The 21,026-nt window shown below is 43.9% G+C and overlaps 1 protein-coding gene across 2 annotated transcripts; it reads left to right on the forward strand.

Annotated features, from left to right (window-relative positions):
• The first annotated feature begins 2,006 nt into the window (after positions 1-2,006).
• On the forward strand, positions 2,007-20,499 carry G3BP1 (G3BP stress granule assembly factor 1). Of its 2 annotated transcripts, none has more exons than XM_058815028.1 (12): positions 2,007-2,127; positions 13,034-13,147; positions 14,322-14,403; positions 14,782-14,955; positions 15,754-15,844; positions 16,312-16,405; positions 16,768-16,972; positions 17,396-17,497; positions 17,887-17,998; positions 18,343-18,468; positions 18,577-18,686; positions 19,424-20,499. In XM_058815028.1, exons 2-12 carry the CDS (start codon positions 13,053-13,055, stop codon positions 19,628-19,630), a joined length of 1,398 nt encoding a protein of 465 aa, XP_058671011.1. In that variant the 5' UTR covers positions 2,007-2,127; positions 13,034-13,052; the 3' UTR covers positions 19,631-20,499. The 2 variants fall into 2 exon arrangements, with proteins under 2 accessions (XP_058671011.1, XP_058671010.1); XM_058815027.1 differs by having other exon boundaries at positions 2,008-2,127; positions 18,556-18,686.
• Positions 20,500-21,026: the final 527 nt, after the last annotated feature.

A 21,026-nucleotide genomic window follows, 5' to 3' on the forward strand; every position in this document is an offset into this window, starting at 1 on the left:
AGGGACTTGGGGTGGTGGCTGGGCCGTGTGGAGCTCCAGCACGGGTGCTCTGCTCGCCTTCAGGCTGGGGATCAGCACGGACAAAGGGCAGCGGGAGGGCTGTGAGGACAGCCATGAGGATGGGCTCCTAAAAAGCTCGTTCGTGTCCGACTTTTGAGGTTTTGAGATTTATTGGCTTGGGAGAGTTTCGGTAGACTGGATATTGAGGGCAGGAGGTTTGGGGGAAATCTCTAAAGCAGAGAAGCAGAGGAGCATGTTGAGAAGAAGGGTCCTGGTCCATGAAGATGTGTCTGCTTTTTTTTTTTTTTTTTTTTTTTTTTTTTTTTTTTTTTTTTTTCCCTGGCGGTATGGTCCTTTTGAAGGAAAAAACTTGGGTCAAGGTGGAGGACCTGGGAGCAGGGAAGCTGGAGAGGGGGCAGAGCATCACATCACACCAGGGCTGAGGAGAGCTGGCAGAGCTCTGTGTGTGTCACTTCCCCACCACGTGCTGGCTCTCAGCATCTTCCCCTTGAGAAGCCCAACCTGTAGCAGGCAATGTAACCAGCGTGTTTCTTGTTTTCTGCCTCACCAGCTGGGGGTCTGGGCATTTCTTTTGAGGTGCACAGGATGCTGCTGCTGTACCGATGGTTTTATAAAAGGGGAATTCCCTGCCCCACTATTGCTCTGCAGAGAGATGCCATAGATCCCCCTGGCAGAGTTTATTCGGGGCAGGCTGTTGTGCTGGGTCACTGGGCTCACGTTAAACTTTGTAAAAGTCTGCAGTGCTGATTTATGATCTGGCAGATTGCAGCTTGGCTTAGGCTAAAAATAGTCAGAGGTATTGGGGGAGGATATTAATGCCGAGGGTGGCCCCATGCCAACCCTGTCTATCCCTTGCAAGGCATGGCAGGGAGGGGTTTAGGCAGCACTCAGGGATGTGGCGGTGGGCAGGAAGTAATTTTTATAGGGTGAAATCCATCTCTGAGTGCTTCATGTCATAGATACGTGTGGGATGGGATGTGACACAAACAAATGGAAAGCTATGGCTGCCTGGAAGCTGCTTAGCTCTGGCTCACAGCCTGCTCCCATTCCCTCCTGCTCGCCGGGGTCCCTGGACCAGCACCTGCTGGTGAGCAAGAGGATCTGAGAACTTCCAGGCCTTGCTCCTCCTTTGTAGGTGTGTTAGAAAATGCTGCTGCTTGGCTTCCTCTGGGGCAGACGATGCTGAGTCTGCTTTGCTCAGAAGCTGTGAGGGAAAAGCAGAGCTGGGTGAGCCTCCCGGAATGGGCAGGGGTCAGCGACCACCACGGTCAGCTTGGCGTGAGCGGCCGGGCTGGGTGTGGTGGGGGCGCCTTGGGGCGAGCAGCTCCTTCCGCCCACCCGCACTGGGGGTTTCTCTCAGGTGCGTGGGACAGGTGAGCCCCAAGCAGCCAGTGGAGACACAGCCAAAGCGGGCGGCCACTGCCTGGGAGTCCGCAGCGCTCGGCCGCGGGGGCAGGGCCCTGATTCGCTCCTCAGCCCCCTCACGACGCCCGCCGCCATGTTAGCGCCCCCTCCCTCCCTGCAGCAGGGAGCGCTGCGGAGCGCGGGACGCCGCCCCGCGTGGCGGCCGCCTGCCCCTTTAAGAGCCGCGGCGGGGAACTGTCCGTCATTGCCGAGCGCGCCCTCCCATTGGCCGCCTCTCCCCGCGGGGCCCGCCCCATCTATAACGGGGTTTACCACCACCTTCTCAAGGGCGCTGCAGTGCGGCTCAACCACACTGCGGCGTCCGGCGCGCGCCGCCTTGCGCGCCTGCTGGCGAGGGGAGCGTCGTCCCATTGGCCAAAGCGCAAATCTATCTGCAATCGCCCTCCGCCTATTGGTTCACCTGTCTGTCAATCACTCTCCCCGCCCCGCGGAGCGCTGCCGCATGGTTGGCTAGCTGAGCTGTCCGTCAGCTCTCCGCCCGCCTCCTCACGGGTGTGAGCCAACCGGCATCCGAGCGAGGTCGAGCGCCGCTCTCTGACTGGCTGGGCCGCGCCCGCTGGGATAGGCTGCGCGCCGGATATATGTAGCCGGCCGTAGAGCACGCCGCTGCGTGAGGCGCTTCTCGTCCGCCGGGCCCTGTGGTGAAGCGGCGCCTCCGCTCCCGTCCCGCTCTGCCCGCAGGTGAGGGGGTGGGGGGCGTGGGGAGACACCGGCGCGGCCGCGCCTTTCCCGGGGGGACCGCGGGCCGCACGCACCGCCCCGGCTCCGCGGCGCCCCCGGCTCTCAGTAGGCCGCGGGCCGTGCGGGACGGCGCTGCTGGCGCCCCCCTCCCCCTCATCCCGCCCGCTCCCCGCCGCGCTTTGTGGCGGGCGCCGGCGCCTTCCCGCCCGACCCGCGGCCGCGCGGCCCCCGCGGGCTCCGCAGCCTTCGGGCGAGCTCCCGGTGCCGCGGCGGCCTCGGAGCTGCCGGCGGGAGCGGTGCGGGGCAGGGGGGGCGGCGGGGGAGCGGCTGCTCGCGGGCCCGCATTGTGTGAGGCGAGGGGTGCGGGTCGAGCTTTGTTCTCGCCTTTCCAGGCTCGGAGGTTTTTTCGCTCTCCGCTTTTAGGTTTTGTTTTAGGCAGGTGGGGCCGGGGAGGAGCCCACCCGAAGGCCGAGGTGTTCCCGGTTCAGGGGGAGCTGTGGCTGCGGATGGAGGGGCAGCGCTGGCTGCTCGCTCGGTCCGGACCTGGGTATCAGCTCGGGGTGCCTCCCTTGCTGTAACTTTATAGGAGAAGGAAGTTAAAATTCCAGCAGGAGAGCGTGGATCTTAACCTGGTTTATCGCATGACCTTGGCTGAATCCGAGATTAAGTTAAGATTTAAATGCGAAGTCGTGCTTGTAATGAGACTTTCCAGCATCCTGTAAGGTCCCAGATGAACGTTCTGGAGAAAGCCCAGAGAAAAGGTTTCCATACATCTTCCAGTCGCTCCCAGTGTTGATCTGGGTGTTCTACGGCATTACTCATTCTCTGCGGGCTTACCTGGTGACCTTCTGTGTCAAGGCTTGCATGAATAGAATAAGCAGTCTTTACCAAAAAAAGGATTTTTTTGTTCCACCACCGGGGGAAAGCAGCATTTGCAGCACGCCGCCATGTTTCCAGTGTGTGCTATTTTTGGCAAGCCCCTGCTCTCACAGCCAGGAGTGACAGATTTGGGAAATCTGGACACTGCTATCAAGCTTTGGAAGCTGATGCTTCCAGATGCCATAAATCAAACGTGGCGAGGGGTGTGTTGGATTTTTTTTTTTTTTTTTAGCTAACAAAGCTTGTTAGATTGATGTCATAAAGGGAAGTGCAGAAGTTGACAGACAAAAACTGCATTTTATACCTTTCCTGATTTTTTTTGCCTTCGACCAAATCTTCACTTTTCTTATTCTCTGTCTGTAAAGAATAAGCCAAACCATTTTTCTAGATAGCTCTGTGATACTTCCATGATGCTGATGGCAGCATCTTCTCATCCTGTGAACTGATCTCACCTTTCCTGGAATGTTTCAGTCACCATATATAACAATGTAAAGTTGTGAGTTTAGCTTTTTTGTTGTAGTGGATGGTATATGTAGCTAATTTGAAGGTTGGCTGGAAGTGTTCACATGCTTCAAGTCTTACATCCTTATCTTTGTGATGGAAATCTCACGATCTTTTTGACAGCATCACGTGTTGCAGGGACTGGTTTGCTTAAAGGCACTACTGAAACCTGCTAGAAAGTGTAATTGTACAAAGTCTGTTAGGAAAGGAAATCAATGCTGGGACCTTTGCAAATGTATGCCATAATTTTATAAATATAAATATTTTTAAAAACCTTAGGCTTGTATACATCAGGAGTAAAGAGTGGCCCCAGTTCCTGACTGGGGTAAATTTGCCCTTTTTTTGCTAGGTTGTGTTAAGTGTGGACTCCTTAAGTTTAAGGCAGGGAAACATAATGAAAATTCAAGAAGAAAACCTGGTGGAGAGGACTTAGTCAGTGTGTGCCAAGCCCATCAGGATTTCTGTTGGAAATCTTTGTATTTGCAGCCTGAGAAACAACAAAAGGATTTGTTTGTGCTGTGATGGCAGGACCACTGCTCTGCTGCTCCCTTTGGTGCTGGCACCACAGCATCAGTAGAGTTCAGCACATCTGGTGGAGTTTGAACACCTGAATTTTAAACAGAGTCTTTAGGCACTCAACGAAACAGCAAATTCTTTGTTTCAGAGCTTTATTTTTCACATTGCACATTGTAAGGCAAACATACAGAGCAACACTTTACTGAAATGGAGATAAAGCAAAGGTGATGTTGTTTTAAGTACATCTTGATATTTCTGTTCAAAACAGTAGGAGCTGATGAGAGAGCACTCATAAAGGGGCATAAATGGCCTGTTAGAATTAGAAAACACCATTCTGGTTTTTCATATTAGCACCTGGGCCTTTTTGCCTGACAGGGCTGATGGCTGAAGAATGAAGGAGGAAATCCAAGCAGAGCAGGACTTCAGCAGGGTGGTGCTGGATGCTGTGCTGGCTCTAGTCTGCTCTGCCTGGAACAAACCAAAAGTGATAGTTTGCTCTAGAAGTCCAGGAGATTTTTATTATTTTTTTATAGGTGCCTATATAAAATCAGCTGAGTTAAAGTAGTTTTTTGATTTCCTGGGGTACCTACTAGTAGACTTGATAACCTTAAGCTACCCCATTGAGTAATTAGAAAGAAAACCAGAAGTGTGATCCTCAGGTACTGTAAAAGAATCCTTAAACCTTGCAGGCAGTGAGTTGTGCTGGCTTGAGGTCCCAGCTTTGCTATATTAAGTCTGGAGCTCTTCCAGGAGGCCATGGCTGGTGCAGAGCAGCTTTCAGAGCAGGACCTGGCTGCTGTCAGTTATGTAGGAGTGATCTGTGCTGAACCTGACTCCTTGCTGAGGCAAACGTGCAGCTCTGCTCTGCATTGCCCACCCTCCATTTCCATCTGCTCTGCCCTGTGCTGTTCCCTGCCTGCTGCTGGGCTGGCTGTGCTTTGTTTTAATGTAACAGTGCTGGGATGGGTCAGTCCTGAGTGCCAGGATACAGCTGATACATCAGGTTTAAGCCTCTTCTGTGACCTAAGTGGGTAGTGGTGAAAGAGTTGATTCTCTTTACAGTTCTCTGTTGCTTGGCATGCAGAAAATATTTTGAATCTTAATCTTGGTGATTCTAATCTGAGTGGCATTAAGCTTGAATTCCACTGTAGTGTTGGTGTAGCTCAGGGTTCTGATCTGCCTCTTCTGACTGCTGATGAGTAACTTTTGCTTTTTTACTTTAAGAAGCTGCACTGGAGCCAAATGGAAAATTTGCAGACCTAAGAGAAGATGGCTGGACCTGCTGCCAACTTCATCGAGATGTTGGAGCAGCTCTTGGATGTCAAAACAAAACCTGTTCTAATGGCAAAATCACAGGGTCTAAGTAGCTGCTTTATCATGAAGTGATCTGGAGAGCAGTAGAGGCAGAAAGCAGACTTATTTCTTACTAAAGAAAAAGTAAACAAACCATTCAGCACTATCCTACTGCCCTTCAGGATGAAATTTATGTGTTTAAAATGTAATTTTGCAGAAAAACATTGCTCCTAACTGAGGGGTCAATGAGGTTAAAGTAAGTTCAGTTAGAAAGGCAAATCCTTCCCCCACATTTGAGAGCCTGTTTAGGATAATCTGATTTTAGGATTATTAAAAATGTAGGAATATTTCTGGGAATTCTCAAGGCTTTGCGTTTTCAGAGAACTCAGATTTTGTGTTCCTTTTTGTGGAATTTGTTTTTCCACAAAAAGGAACACAAAATCTGAGTTCCTTTTTGGCTTCTGTCAAATCACAAGGGCCACATGTTTTTCTGTATGCTAAATGCAACAGAGCTCTCTTTTTGTGAGGCTATGAAGTGTTGCTCCTTAGGCTCAGGACAAATCACTTCAGTTTAATGTTACAGCAGGTAACTGCTGAATAGAAGTGAAGATTGGTATCAAGTAGAAACTTGGAAGCCAGGTGAAACAGCTTTAAAAAGGAAGGAAAAACCCTCAAACCCACACCATACTAGGGTGTGGAAGGGGAGGCAAAGTGTTTTAGGGAGGAAGAGAAAAGCCAAACACCTTGTTAAAAATTTCTTACTGTATCACTTAGTTTTAATGGCAGGTTTTTAGGGTTCTTCTGGGTTAGATTTTTTCCCCTTCTCTTGTAAGCAGAACCTGATTTGCTGTTTGTCTTTGGAGCTTTATGCTCTTAGCCACAGGAATAGTGTTTGGGATCATTTTCCTTACCCAGATCAATGTTCATCCCTTACTGTAGGTGTTTGCTTATATCAGGTACCCTGACTTACACTTCAGGTGATCTTTGTGTTTTTAATCTGCTTTTGAGTTTAATGCCCTGGAAATAACATTTCTCCAAAATTATCTCTTTTCTTTTAGATTGACTGAAAACATTAGAAATCTTCAGTTTGTCTCTTTCTTGCTTGGTAGAGCTGAAAAACACAAGTGCTGAATTTTGTCTAAGAAATGGCAGACTCCACCATATCCATCAACTTGTGGATCACACTTAGGTTTGTTAGCAAAAACACAGGCAGACTTCTACACTGACAGCTCTTCAGCAATTGCTGCCTTGTTTATTTGTGTTCTGCCACTGTTTGAAGGGCTGTGCATTGCTGCTGAGTAAGGCTTCCCATCTGCCACTGGCAAGCAGAGGGGTTTGGTACTAGCATGGGCAGTGCTGAATGTAATTCTGAATTAGTTTTTAATCTTGTGATGAAAACTTCTTTTTATTGTGCTTAAATTTTGTTTGAGTGGATGATTTGATTAGAAAACAGTTAAGCTTCTAACTTAATTTTTCTTATCCATGTGTTGGTGTGATACATGGCTTTTCTAGAGAGTTCCATGTCAGTGTGTCTCAGAAGGGGCTCAGGTATTGCTCTGCTTTTCTGCTGCATCTGGATAATTCAGCATAGAGAAAGCTGATTGCCTGAAAAAATAATATTTTTTTTTAGGTTCTAGTTCCCTGTAACACCTCAAGTATCTTATGAATGTAGGCACTGCCTGTCTTTGTAGGTTGTGTGGGTCATACAGTCGAGATGAGTCACAAGTGAAAGGAGAAATAACTGTGCTGTTTGACAGTCAAGATCCACGTTTTATTAGGTGTTTGGAAAATTATTAAAGGCCCCTCTGTCTGCATGATATGTCTGACACTTCATTCACTGCTTGCTTCTGGAAGTTCCTGGTGAATACATTCACCTTACAGACTCTCAGTGTTTCCTGGAGATGCTTGTAAGAGTTGAATGCTGGTAACTTCACAACTTGTCCCAATTTGATCTGAAAATATTTATTTATTGCATAACTTATCCCATCATTGAGCTTCCATTGACAGTGGCTACCAAGCATCTTGCCTCCTGTGGAATAGTGCTGACTTAAGATAACTTCTTCCAGGCTGAATACTTTGCCTCTGAATCTGTCAAAAGGCAGAAAAGATGAGCTGGTTACAGGTAGGCAGCTGCAATGGTTTGTGTGAAATACAGGCTGTGCTGCTGGCACTCTGTCCCAGTGACATTGTCTGCCTCTGCATCCAGTGGGAGGCAAATATTGAGACCTATTTTTTAAAGCAGATTAGTGTTTTGGGACTTCATCTGCCTGCTTATTTGAGGTGCATTTTCAGCTCTCTGTAATTTAAGCTCAGGTCAACAGCTGGATTGTTTTTGGTGTCTTTGTTGCCCTTGGATAGTTAAGGCTGTATTAAAAGAAGGGTATCTCAGTGGATCTGTCTGCAGTCTTTGTGTTTAAATACACATTTACTTATCACTCTTCTACTTGAGAGCAAGCTGGTGTGATATAAATCCCCAGCTGAGATGGGCCCTGGAATTTGCCATGGGGTGCAAGTTTAGCTTGTTCACTGTGATATTTTATATCATGGTTCACACAGGTGCCAGCCTCATGGTTTTTTCTTTTATTGCTTAGTCAGCAGCAGAGCAGATGCCAGTCTTGTAAAATGTATGGAGAGTTGGAATTAACTGCATTTGTTGTTTTGTAGTTAAACTTTGTCTATATTATCCCTCTTAGAGGCCTGCTGGTGTTTTCTTCCATTGCTTTAATTTTTTTGTCCATAACAGCAGCAGTAACTGCTTCTAGACCTGGTTATTCCATCTAAATAAATGGTCTGTGGCTTTGAGCATGCTCACCTGTTGCTAAGCAACTTGGAGAAATCCCAAATGACACTTAATTATGCAATCCCATTAACTATTGACCAGACCTTTAATTTCCAGCAAAATTGCTGTTTGCCACATTTGTGTTGTGTTGTGCTTGAATACAGACCCCTCTTTTCTCTGTAAGCTTCTCCTGCTGTTTCTTCAATTTCCAAAAAGCCTTTTTTAGTTAAGGAATTCACTGATACCAAAATGAGGGAGTGGGGTTGTGTGGAAAGTTTGATAGTCTGAAATGATGTTTTGGCACCCTGTGAACTCCACCAGTTTGTAGAGGTGGAAGGAGTGGAGTTCAGATGTGAGTAGCCAAAGGAGAAGGGGTGAGCTGTGTGTAATATTCCACTCAGGACTAGAATTGTAGGAACTTTGGGTTTCTTGAGAAGGTTCCTTGTATTAAAATACAAGTAAAAAAAAATGTAATTAAAGATGGCAGAGAACAAAGAAATGAGGCTAATGTTAAAAACACATCAGAGCCTGTTGAGATTATGATTCAATTTTAATTTGTCTTCTTGTTTGTTCTAACTTTTTTTCTTAGCAGAAGTTTAAAATTGCCACACTCTGGGAAGTGAACTTTGGGTTTTGTTCCTTTGGCTTCTTACATCAGGCCAAGGAGCTTTTGCCTGGGTTGTCCTGAGAGCCCCAACATCCTGTGATGAGCATAACACACACTTCTGTTGTGTAGGAAGTCCAATAGAAGTAACATTCAGGCTAAACTTGCCCGATTCAAATTTTTTTTAAAAACCCAAATCCACAAAAACCCCAAACAAATTGAGTTGGGACAGCAGTGATTAGTTTGCTTTCACCACGTTGCAGTTTGGTAAGAAAATAATAACCCATGCTAGATGTGAGTGCTGAGTCCATTTTTCTGAGCACTAATATACTAATAGGTTTTGTGGGCCTAAATCTGAATTTGCTAATGTGGAATTTACATAAATGGCTCTAATTTACATAACACTATTTCAGAAATTGAGTGCCTGACATTGATTTTCTGCCAAGTGGGAGCATTGTGACAGATGGTGGAATTTTCCATCAGCCAGGTGATAACCACTGTAAAGGAGGTATTTGTCTTCCTCTAAGTCCTTGGCTTAAGAAAGGGGCTCAGTTATGCTGCAGAATTGTTATAGTGTACTTGTTAAAATTGGATTTATCCAATTTGTTTTACATATGGGATAATATGAACACATGATTATGAATGAATCTTAAATAATCAGATTTTCGGCTTTTCCTGTCAATTTTCACCCTTTCATCATTATGTCAATTGACAGGAAAATGTGTGGATAAGCTTTTATCAGGAGTAGCACAGTGACAGTTCAAACTGTTCAAATAGCATTTGGTGCTATTATGTGCTGTGCAATGAAAATGTAGTATGAAGTATTAGCAGTTTTTTTGGATCAGGGAATAGTGGAGTAGTAAATTGCTCATGAGTGGTAGGGAGCAAATGCTCTCTGAGGAGATGCTTGGCTTCCACCATTCAGGTTGTGCTGGCTGGAGAACAGGAGCAGATGGCAACTGGCAACGTAGCAGCAGGTGCAGCAGCAGTAAAAACAGATTGTTGTCCTCTGATTAGGTCATGTAGGTCTTTCCCATTTCTTTTCAGATCTGCTTGAGAACAACTGGGCACTCAGCAATTCCTCTTTTCATGGTAGGAGTTAGTTCTGATAGATTTTTCACCCTTAGCAGGAGGGAAGTTCTTTTATGCATATTTTTAAGCATGTAAATATGACAGACCTAATCAAGCCACTTCACTTCCAATATTTTTTGAGACCAGCACAGAAAGTGATGTGTCTGTGGGTTAATGTGGGTGAGGGCTTTCACTGAAGATCAGAAATGTGAGAGCTGTTGGTGAATCAGCTGTTGAACTTTGAGTGCTGCAGGAGGATTTTGCCATAATGTGAGAATGTTTGGCTTTGTACATTGGTGTTCTAGGAAGCACTCGAAAATAATTCTCAGAAGAGCCCAATTCATCATTTATCAGAACTGAATAGAAAACCTGCCTATTTACATTTGTAGAAATAAGCTTGAATTCCAGGGAAACTGGAATTCACAAAGAAATGAAGTGTGCCTCCTGTCATTCTCCAAATGATGATGTGGTGTATGGTGGGACTGGCTTCCTGGCTGTAAACTGTCAGCACAGAAGCAAATTTTTAACTCTTGTGCAGCAAAGAAATCCTGCCTTGTCAGTTAAGCTGACTGGAGCTAAAAGTGCAGTAAAAGTGCAGGTCCTGTCACTCTGCCATGTCTACTCCCACTGCTTTAGGCCTGGCCTGCTCCTTCTAGAGCTTCACAGGTACTCAGGAGGAAACACAGTGGGATGAGGAAGTCAGCAGTGGTAGTCACCACTTAGCTGTACTTTACCTTTGCTGGGTTCTTTTACTGTCTGATAACATTTTATGGGGATCTCATTTAACGTGCAGTAGAAGGCAGGAGTTCACCTCTTGGGGGTTTTTGTCACCTCAGACTGTGCTGTGGGTGTTGGACATCTGTATCTGTAATAAATTACATTTTGAGTTCAGAGGCTTCTGCAAAACCACAGATAGTATAACCTTCCTGAAATGAAAGTGGTTTGCAGAATCTGAGCATTTTCTGCAGGCCAGACCCAGCCATGGACTCTTTCTTCCTTTCTGCATGGTTAACTCTTGAAAGTCCTCTAACAGCTGAAAGCTCATGAATGTTTTGAAAAGCCTGTTTAAGTTCTAGGTCATATTTAATCTTATTTTTTCTGCACATTATAATGTAGGTAACATTTCTTTATGTGGTGATGATAGGCACATTTCCTGCTGAAAGAAAGGGAGTTCATGGGCACGTTTTCTGGAGCTCACCAGATGTTTCTTGCTGTATTTAAACCTAGAGAAAGGTGTGTTTTAAAATAGAATGGGAAAATTTCTCATTTTTTCTAGACTTAAAAAGATGGTAATATGTGATTATATTAAAAGCAGAGCAAAACACCTCAATGTATACAAAATTATGGCTCTGCTGTTGTGCCTTCTGCCTTGAGTCTTAGCTGCATTCCTGCAGCAAAGCTGATTGCAGTTCATTCTGGCCCCTGCTGGGAGCTTGGGTGTGATGACATCCTCAGATCTGTTACCTGGATGTTCTGACAGTGTGGCTAAACACTGCCTTGTCCCTTGATTACCATGTGTTGGGTGTTTGACCATGGCCTGAGATAGATGAAATTTGCCAGGTTCATTTGGACTTAGCTTCACCCACACTGCCAGCTTCCATGGCATCTTCCTAAGTACATTAATCTCTTTGGGGCTTAAAGCTTCTGTTTTGCATTCCTGGTCCATCCAGCAGTGTGGTTGTGATTTCCTTTGCAGCTCTGTGTACGTTGTGTTTGCAATTAACACCAGCCTGGTCACCTCTGTCTCCTGAAGCTCTGCTCTCTTGTCAGTTTTTGGTGTCTAAAGAACAAATTCTCTGAAATTCACTAAATACAGTGAGTATCAAATGTTTAAGATCCTTGGATGAACTGGGATAGGGTTGAGTACAAGCAGGTGAGAAAGCCACTCTTTTTCTTTCCCTTTTGCTATGTTTGAAGCATAAGTTGTGGGTAACTGAGTTTTCTCAGGATAGGGGATGCTCTTGGGTATTGTGACAAGAGAAAGCTTGTCCTGAGACATGCCTGGCTTGGCACGAGCTTTTGCAGACTCCTTCTGGATTATTCTATGCTAAAAGACTACTTAGTTTGGCTTCCTTTTTTTCCTCCCATTCTGTGTTCTGGCTGTGACCCAGTCTGGGTTTCCCCCCAGTCGTTGATGCCATCATTTCTTGTCACTATTTATAGTTATCAGTATTAAATAAAAGCTGATAAGTGATCAGTGATTCCTGAATTGCTTTTTAGAGGGCTCAGATGAGTAGTGTCAGTTTTGACTTGCTTGTCATACCTGGAGGATGTGCATATGGAATTTGAATACCATGTGGTTGGGAAGAGGGCTCTGTAGTGAAGGAGACGGTTGCACCAATCAGTAGAGAGTGGGGGCTTAGCACACTGAGTGTGAAGCAGAAAATCTGCTGTTGGTTCTGTATTTGGTACCAAGAACATGGCCTGCTATTGGTGCTTATCCCTGTGAGTTTAAAACTAGTTTGAGTGAGTTTGAACAGTGTTTGAGTATTTAATAACAAGGAAATGTGGGAATCTGCTCTGGTTTGAGCTGAAGATACCTGTAATGTGTAACCAACCTGCAAATACTTTATTTTTGTAACTTACAGCTCCATGGAAGGTAGGTAGAAGTACCCAGATGGATTTGTCCCTGGGCATGGGTGGTGCTGTTCACTTGACTGGTGGTCTGAATTTAAGTGAGAAATGACTTGCTGAGATTGGTGGAAGCAGGGGAAGAGCAGTTTGTGTTAGTTTGTAGCATAATAATTTTAATATAATCTAATATTCCTGCAGAGTGCTTGACACTCACAGCAAGTAGCGCTGTGCTGCTGATAAAAATAGATTGGACTTATTCTGACCTTCTAAAAATGCCCTTAATACAGTAGCACAGGCTTTGCCTGAGAACATCTGACTTTTAATTCTGATTGTGAAGTCAAGTGAGGTAAGTAGAATTTGGATTGACTGTAAATGTCTTAGCCACTTAGCAAATCCTCTTGAAGAACCTTACATGCTTGCCACCTGCTTTTTCCTGAGGATATGTGGGATGCTTAGCTACTGGCAGGTTATGAGGCCATGCAGCCTCTCCCATCTCTGGTTTGGTACCCAGGAATCCTCTCCCTGGCACCAAAACTCTGATGACTCTGAAAACACATTGCTTAAACTGCTTACAGGGTAAAACAGTCCTGGTGTGTGCTTTCCACTGTGATTAGGTGGCTTATGCGATCAGGATGAGAACAGCCATTTGAAATGCTCGTGGTTTATGGAGCTTTTGTTTTTTCCCCCAGTTTTCAGTTGACCAAAGAAATGGTGATGGAGAAGCCAAGTCCCCTGCTGGTCGGGCGGGAGTTCGTGAGGCAGTACTACACCCTGCTGAACCAAGCACCTGACTATTTGCACAGGTAAAGCTCTGCTGCACTTGGAGCTGGTTTTCTGGGTGAATTTCTTAACTTGTGTGTTAAAATTGGTGAATGATCTTATTCCTGTGTCTTAGTTTGCTGAATTTTGTCACTTAAACTGATTTATTCAAGATGCTAAGCGTCGTTTACTTTTGATTTTGTTCAGCTGGGTTAAAAGACGGATAATAAAGATTACAGGAGTTCTTTAAATATCTGAGTTCTGGTTCTTGCTGAAATGCTGCTTGCCACTTCTGCTTGTAATCAGTGTAAAGTGAAGTTGGAGAAATACCACTTAGTTGACTATTTCTGTCGTTTTTGGCTTGATAAAATGCCCTCTCACTAGAAGGAAAGATTGAATAAGCTTTGTGCATGTCTGCTGGTCTCTCTTGGGAGTCACACCAGCTCTTTCTTAAAGGAAAATAATGAAATTGTGAATATGCAGCAGACTATAATCTATTATCTAAACAAATCAGTCCTGTTTGGTGTGACAGGTATCCTTCTGAAACTAGTCCAGTTTATGAAGAGACACTTCATTTTGTTGTATTTTGATAAAGTTTCTGACAACTTCCCCCCATCCAGTCTCAGCAACAGTTACTCAGAGTGTTTCTCCACTTGGGTGAATAGCTGGCCTCATCCCTGTGGGTCAGGGGACAGTTGACTCTGTGCCATGGAATCCATTCCAGTCTTATCTGCTGGCAGAGTCCAGTGCCATGGTGCTTGGGGCATTTCAGGTGGTAACCTCTCAGTTCCAGAAAGGAGGATCTACTTGCAATATATTTTTTACTGTAAGAGAGCAAAACAGTCCCATTGCTCCTTGCTCAAGCTTGAAATCAGAACTTGAGAGGGAGCCTTCAGCATCCCAGATGTTCAGGGTTTTGTTTTGGGGACCTCATGCAGAAAGAGGATAATGGGATTGGATCATGAGCTCTCATGAGACTTGGGTTTTGGTTGTTGGTGCCTGGGTCTCTGACACACCTGAATGCTACAGCTTACATTAGAAAATTTTGGTTTCCCCCCACCCTCTGATTAGTAACAGGATTATGAGATTTTGTGGCTTTATTCTGGTGATTCAGACAGGAAACTTACTTAAAAGTGAATTATTTGTACTGCACTCTAATGTAGAGGCTCAATGTTCTTACACAGCAAAGCTTGGCATTAAAATATTTCTTTCCAACAGGTTTTATGGAAAGAACTCTTCCTATGTCCATGGTGGCTTGGATTCCAATGGAAAACCAGCTGACGCAGTCTATGGGCAATCTGTAAGAACTTCTAAATAAGAAAGCTGTTCTTTCCTTCTATTTTGTCACCTTATGGTTGAGAAGAGAAATGTATCCAGCTGTGACTGACCCACACACACTGTTCAAGTGCTTCCTGTAAAAAAAAGGAAAAAAAAATGGGGAGGAAAAAACCCTCTTGACTGTAGACAGCAGTAGTTAGGCAAAATGTGCTTCCTTTATAGAAAGCTTATAATGTAAAATTGCTTGCAAAGCAAACTTAACAAGCATCTTGCCAATCTATCTCTCCAGAGTTAGGGAATGTGTCTTAAACCAGTTTTTATGATTTTTCTTTCTCTGAAAGCTGCTTACTTGGCAGAAATGGCTTCTGCAGCATAACCCACGTGTACCATTCTTTCCTAGGATATCCACAAGAAGGTGCTGTCACTGAACTTCAAGGATTGCCACACAAAGATCCGTCACGTGGACGCCCACGCCACCCTCAACGATGGCGTGGTGGTGCAGGTGATGGGGGAGCTCTCCAACAACATGCAGCCCGTGCGCAGGTTCATGCAGACCTTCGTGCTCGCTCCTGAGGTGGGTGTGCTGCTGGCACCACTGCTGAGCTCTGGCTGCCTCAGGGCTGTAATCTCAAGGGTTAGACTAGGAACGTTACTTGCCACAAAATTCAGCAGTTACGTTCTGAAAATTCCTTTGGGAATCACACTACTTCTGTGTGATTGTACATTGACCTTGGATATCGAAATCAGTTATAAATATCCTGACTTTGGACTCCTAGGTTAGTGCAACACTTTTTTTTTCTTAAGCATATTAAAATTATATTGTCTTTGATTTGCTATCCTAGCAACTGTTTTTTTACTGAAAAAGGGGTAGTAGAAAGAGGGAAATGCTTCCTGTCACTTTGAAAATATGGGTTCCAGATTTTCTTTTTCATAAAGTGCTGACTTAGCATTTGAAGTGGGATTTTTAAATAGACTTTTTTAACAAAGCAGTTCACAGAAATGAAAATGATAGTGAAAAAGGAGTGTTGCAAGATCACTCTGTTTGACAATATGACTTGGAGACAAAAATTGATACTTTGAACACCAGGAAGTTGTTAATCGCACTTCTTTAGTGTTGTGAGCTATTGGAATTAAAAGCACTTCAAAAATTTTTTTTCTTTGTTCCATCCATACCTAACTTGTTAAGAGTGATGTGTTTTTAGTTTCTTGCTTTCCCGCCCCACATAACATTATTTTCTTAAAAGAGGCAAATTTGGATTAATCTTGTGGGAAGGACAGCTTGCTCAAACCTTTCTTGTTTTCACATTATTTCAATTTTTAAATTACTGGATTGTTGTAATTGATTCAGTTCTTCCCTTTGATTTGTTCTTAGGGCTCTGTTGCAAACAAGTTCTATGTCCACAACGATATCTTCCGCTACCAGGACGAGGTTTTTGGGGACTCTGATACTGAGCCTCCAGAGGGTAAGCAGCAGAAATTTTTGGATGGTTCTGTTGGTGTTTGGTTCTGGATCTATATCAACATTCTATTCCCAGATTAGATTTCATGTGCTTGTAGGTTTTTTCCTTGCCTGTGGTTCTTTACGGTCCACCAAGGAGTTGTGACATGCAGATGATTATTTTTCTGGCATAATCTGTTTCTATTACAAGAACTGTAAGACTTATTTTGGCAGTTGCAGTCAGATTTGTAGGTTATAAATCTTGTTCTCTGAAATACTTGGAGCACATTTTTTAACCTTGGTCAAAACTGAATAACCAAAGCGATAGTGGAAATATACAAAAATGTCTGTTTCATGTCACATCTCAAAAGTGCTTCTTGTGTGTTCTTTGGCAGAAACTTCACCTGTATTTTGTGATAAGTGACTTGTGTTTGAGCCTCTTACTAAAGATGTGTGTTTTTTTTTTTTTTTTTCTTTTCTAACCTTATTTAGAATCAGAGGAGGAAGGGGAGGAACCTGAGGAAAGACAGCAGACACCTGAGGCTGTTCCTGATGATAGTGGTGCTTATTATGAGCAGGCTGTCAGGTAATAATATATTTATAGATGAAATCAGGCATTCTGTGGGACAGGCTGCTTGTAGAACAGGTCACATGAATTTATTGCTATTAATAGTTTTCTTCTGACAGTCAAAAAAATTCTGTTTATTGATCAGCTGAAATTAAAATGCTGTTAGACTGAACATGGAGACTGGATTTTTTGTTTTGCTGCTTCATAGTGTACCAATGCAAAATGTGCATCCTTGTGCAATGTGGCCTTATTTGGCCGTGTTCTTCCTCTCATATGTCATGAGCCTGACTTCTGTATTGCATAAGTAGCACTGCTTATCACCAGTAATAGAATAAATACAATAACACCTCTTTCCTGCTTTATGTGCTGCTGTGTAATAGCAATGACATTGAGGAACACCTGGAAGAGACAGCTGCAGAGGCAGAGCCTGAGCCAGAGGCAGAACCTGAACAGGAACCTGAACCAGAGGTGCAGGAAGAAAAGTCTGAGCCAGTATTAGAGGAATCTGCTCCAGAAGAGACTGTGGAAAAGAGTCCTTCTCCAGCTCCTGCTGATCCAGCTCCTGCAGTGCAAGAGGACTCCAGGGTAATGACTGTGGATCTCTCTTTCCTCTAATGTGGTTTCATCAGTGTGGCTCTCCTGTCTATTTACACAGCTTTATTTTTACCTGGGGATTTTTGTCACTTCTCAGTGTTAAGGAAGGTAAAGTAGACAGATTTGGGTTCAGGAATGCAATACTTTGATTAACCTTGATGTGATACTTGGTGTTTGGTGTTGGGCCACTGCTGTGTCCCGTTTCAACTCTCCATTGTCATTGCACTGAGTCTTTTGAATTTAAATAATTTGAAGGAAATTGTGGGGAAACTGCTATTGGCTGGCTCCTGATTTTCAAGTACAAGTTAAAATTTGTTCCTGGTATCCTGTGTCTGTTAGCTGTCCTGTCAGTAATAAATTTCAGATGGAGATGTAGTTAGTTAATATCATTCTGTTTTGTTTTTTTTTTTTAAGACATTTTCCTGGGCATCAGTAACCAGCAAGAACCTTCCTCCCAGTGGGGCTGTCCCAGTATCAGGAATACCACCTCATGTTGTGAAAGTACCGGTCTCACAGGTAGGAATCCAGCATCTGGAGAAGTTTAAGTACTAAACTGGCTGACAGGGGAAAAAGAGTGAAATCTGCTTGTTTCTGATTTGACTTCCCAGGCCCCAAAGACTTTAGCATTCTGTGATTCCTGGTAGACTTTATGAAGATGTTATTCCTTGGTTTTTGGGTTGAGAATTAATTTTTACTCATGGAGGAAAACAGGGAATGTTCATGGGAATGCTGCTTGCTTTTAGCATATAAGCCATCATGAGCTAACATGTGTTTTAGTCACAGATGGAAAAACCTATTACCTTTTCCTGTATTTTTTTATTACCAACTTGATAGTGAGCTCTTAAAAGCTGAACCTGCTGGTATTTCTGACTCTCAACTGTTCACTCCTTTTTCAATTGATGCAGCCCCGCCCTGAGGCAAAGCCTGAATCCCAGACCCCCCCTCAGAGACCTCAGAGGGATCAGCGAGTGAGGGAGCAGCGAACGAGCATCCCACCTCAGCGGGGTCCTAGGCCAAGTAAGAGGAGCTGCAAAGAAGCTGGTTTCTGTGCTTAAAGGTTTTGGAGAAGCAATGTGTTAATTGAAGCTTTTGAAATATCATTATTTTTGTCAGTAAGCACATGATTTTTACTCAAGTAAAAATTCAAGCTTGGCCTCAGCCAGGTGATTAAAAAGCAAATCATTACGCACATGCTAGTGTAGACTGCTTTCCTGTTTTGTATATGAATGGATAGACAATGTGAATTGATTCTTTCTAATGGTGATAATTCTGACCATGGCTTGTTTTTCTGTTTGTTCTTGTTCTGTTTGTTTTTTCTGTTTGTTGACTTTTCTAAAATCAGTTTTGCTTTTCTCTTGAAGTTCGCGAGGGTGAACAAGGCGATGTTGAAACCAGGCGGATTGTGAGATACCCAGATAGTCATCAGCTGTTTGTTGGGAACCTTCCCCATGATGTGGATAAATCTGAACTTAAAGACTTTTTCCAAAGTAAGTTGGTTTCTTTGCTGCTCTCTGAGGGGGTGGGGGTTGCAGCCATGGGCGTGGCCAACAGAGCATTCTAATGTATGACCCAAGAACTTGGCTTTTCTCTTGCAGGCTATGGCAATGTTGTTGAACTCCGCATCAACAGTGGTGGAAAGCTCCCTAATTTTGGGTTTGTGGTGTTTGATGATCCTGAGCCGGTTCAGAAGATCCTTAGCAACAGGGTAAATAAATTTCCAGGCAGTGGTTTTTGGTCTGTTGACAACAGACAGTGTTTTTCAGCTTAACAGGAAGAGAATGTACTTGATACCTTTAGATTTTTTTGAGCATATTAAAGTAGATGTGATGTTTTTCCCTCCTATTACCAAGATTTGTGTAGTCTTTGTCATTGAAGTAGCTTGTAGGAGCTCATTACAGAGCCTTTTTCTAGTGGGAGATTGCTGAACACAGGAAGTGTATAAACAGCTTTCAGGAGGACAAGGTAGAGAGAGTCTGATTCTATGGACAAGTAGAATCTTGTTTGTCAGAGGCTGAAAGGAAGAAGCTGTATTGGTGTGCACACTGAAAAGAATTTTGCTAACAAAGGCAGGAGGTACCTGCTCAGCCTGTCAGCAGTGATTGCTAATGCAGAATGTGTGTCCATGCCTGCCTGCTGTGGTAGGCAGGGACTCTGGATGCACCCTCATAGCCATGCAGGGAGCTTTTCTGAAACCCATCAGAATGTTCTGTGTTCAGCCTGAGATGGCTTTTCAAGGGTCACTCCTTCAGATCTTTAGTTCTTCTACTAAAGCCCCAAGACTGGATGCATGGTTTTGCTATTGCCATTGTTTAGTAGGTAATCCTAAGACCCTTCAGTCTTTCATGGAGAGGAGGATATGAGACAAAGTTGCAGGAACCTGCTTGACCTTGAAGAGCTCCTGGTGACCCATTAATGACAGCACCTTCTGTGCTTCTGTTGCAGCCCATCATGTTCAGGGGAGAGGTGCGCCTGAACGTGGAGGAGAAGAAAACACGAGCTGCCAGGGAGGGTGACCGCAGAGATAACAGACCCCGTGGACCTGGAGGCACTCGTGGGGGGCTGGGAGGTGGGATTCGAGGGCCTCCTCGTGGAGGAATGTCCCAGAAGCCAGGATTTGGAGCTGGAAGGGGGATCGGGCAACGCCAGTGAATTCATCGCGGATGTTGACGTGATGGCGCAAACCCTTTTTCCTGCAGATTTGTGAATTTCAGCCTTGGGTATCTTGGAATGTGGCCCTAGCCTGTTATAGACTGCTACGTTTGATACTATTTTGGCCCCTTTTTGTTTGTGTTATGGTTCTGTGATTTATTTTTTTCTAGTCCTTGTCCCAGATTCCAGCTTTGTGGAACAACGTTTTAGGAAAAGTGGATTTTAAAAAGAAAAGAACTGAATTTTCTTCTTCACCTCAAACTTACGGACTGATTTTTGGTTTTTTTGGTACCAGTGGTTTTTCCTAAGGAATGTCTTTCTTTTTTCTTTTATTTTTTTTTCCTCCCCTCTTTCTAATGAATTTGGGTGCAGTCAGCGGAATAATATTTCACGTGCATGCATTCAAGAGCCTGTAGGAAAACATAGTTCTTGGCAAGTATTCCAAGGGCAGAAAAGCAAAACTCTTGGTGTTTCTTTGAGGGTCATATGAACATCCTCCCGTCTGGAGACATTGCCACTTGAAAAAATTGACTTTCACCTTTCTGTGGCGCTGTAAAAGTGGAATAATGGGTATCCGTAGAATCTTTTTTCCTTTTGATACATGATCACAGCAAGGAATTCGAACTACTGTTTTACCACTTTGAAATTTTGGATTGTGGGATAGGTTTTAAATGTCTAGAACTTGACTCTTCAAACACTTTTCCTGAACTTGTGAAATTTTTTATTGAAATAGGGAGTTTTTTTCATGTTTAGTTTGTATTTGTATAAAAAAAAGCAAAATTGTTGTGCCTTCTATTTATCTCTCATTCCAGTTTTGGCAAATTGTTTAAAAAAAATAAAATAAAAAAGGTCTAGATTTGCTTTATCAAGTCAAGAGTATTTTGGAGTTTGTCCAAGGGGAAGAGGCTCTTCAGTCACTAGGTTTACATGGTAGAGGTGGTTGTAGCTAAAGGTCTTAATACCTTCTGTGCATCACTTTGCATTTAAATTATTGAAAACAAATACTTCTTGGATGCAGAAGTTAATAATTTGAACTTGAAGCTGGGCAGGTCCTGTTGTAACTATTGCAAAATTACAAGCAAAGCAGAAATACCTCTGTCACATCCTTTACCTTTCCAACTGCTGTAAGTAATAATTATTTTTGCAGTACTTCATTCCTTGCTTCAGACCTGAAGTGGATAAGAAGGAATTTTTGTCAGAAGTATGGCAGGTGCTTGTCTGTCCTGGTGTTAAGATGTTGAACACTCTCCACTGCCTCTGGAAGAAGATGAAACTGAAAATACAAAACTGGGTAATTTCAGACCAAGAGATCCTGTAAGATGGTGCTGCACAAAGCAGTATTTCTGTAATGGCTGGTGTTAAACATTTGGATAAAAATGGTGGATTTGTGTTTCCA

This window comes from Ammospiza caudacuta, chromosome 16, assembly GCF_027887145.1.
Source record: "Ammospiza caudacuta isolate bAmmCau1 chromosome 16, bAmmCau1.pri, whole genome shotgun sequence".
Classification (NCBI taxonomy): Eukaryota; Metazoa; Chordata; class Aves; order Passeriformes; family Passerellidae; genus Ammospiza; species Ammospiza caudacuta.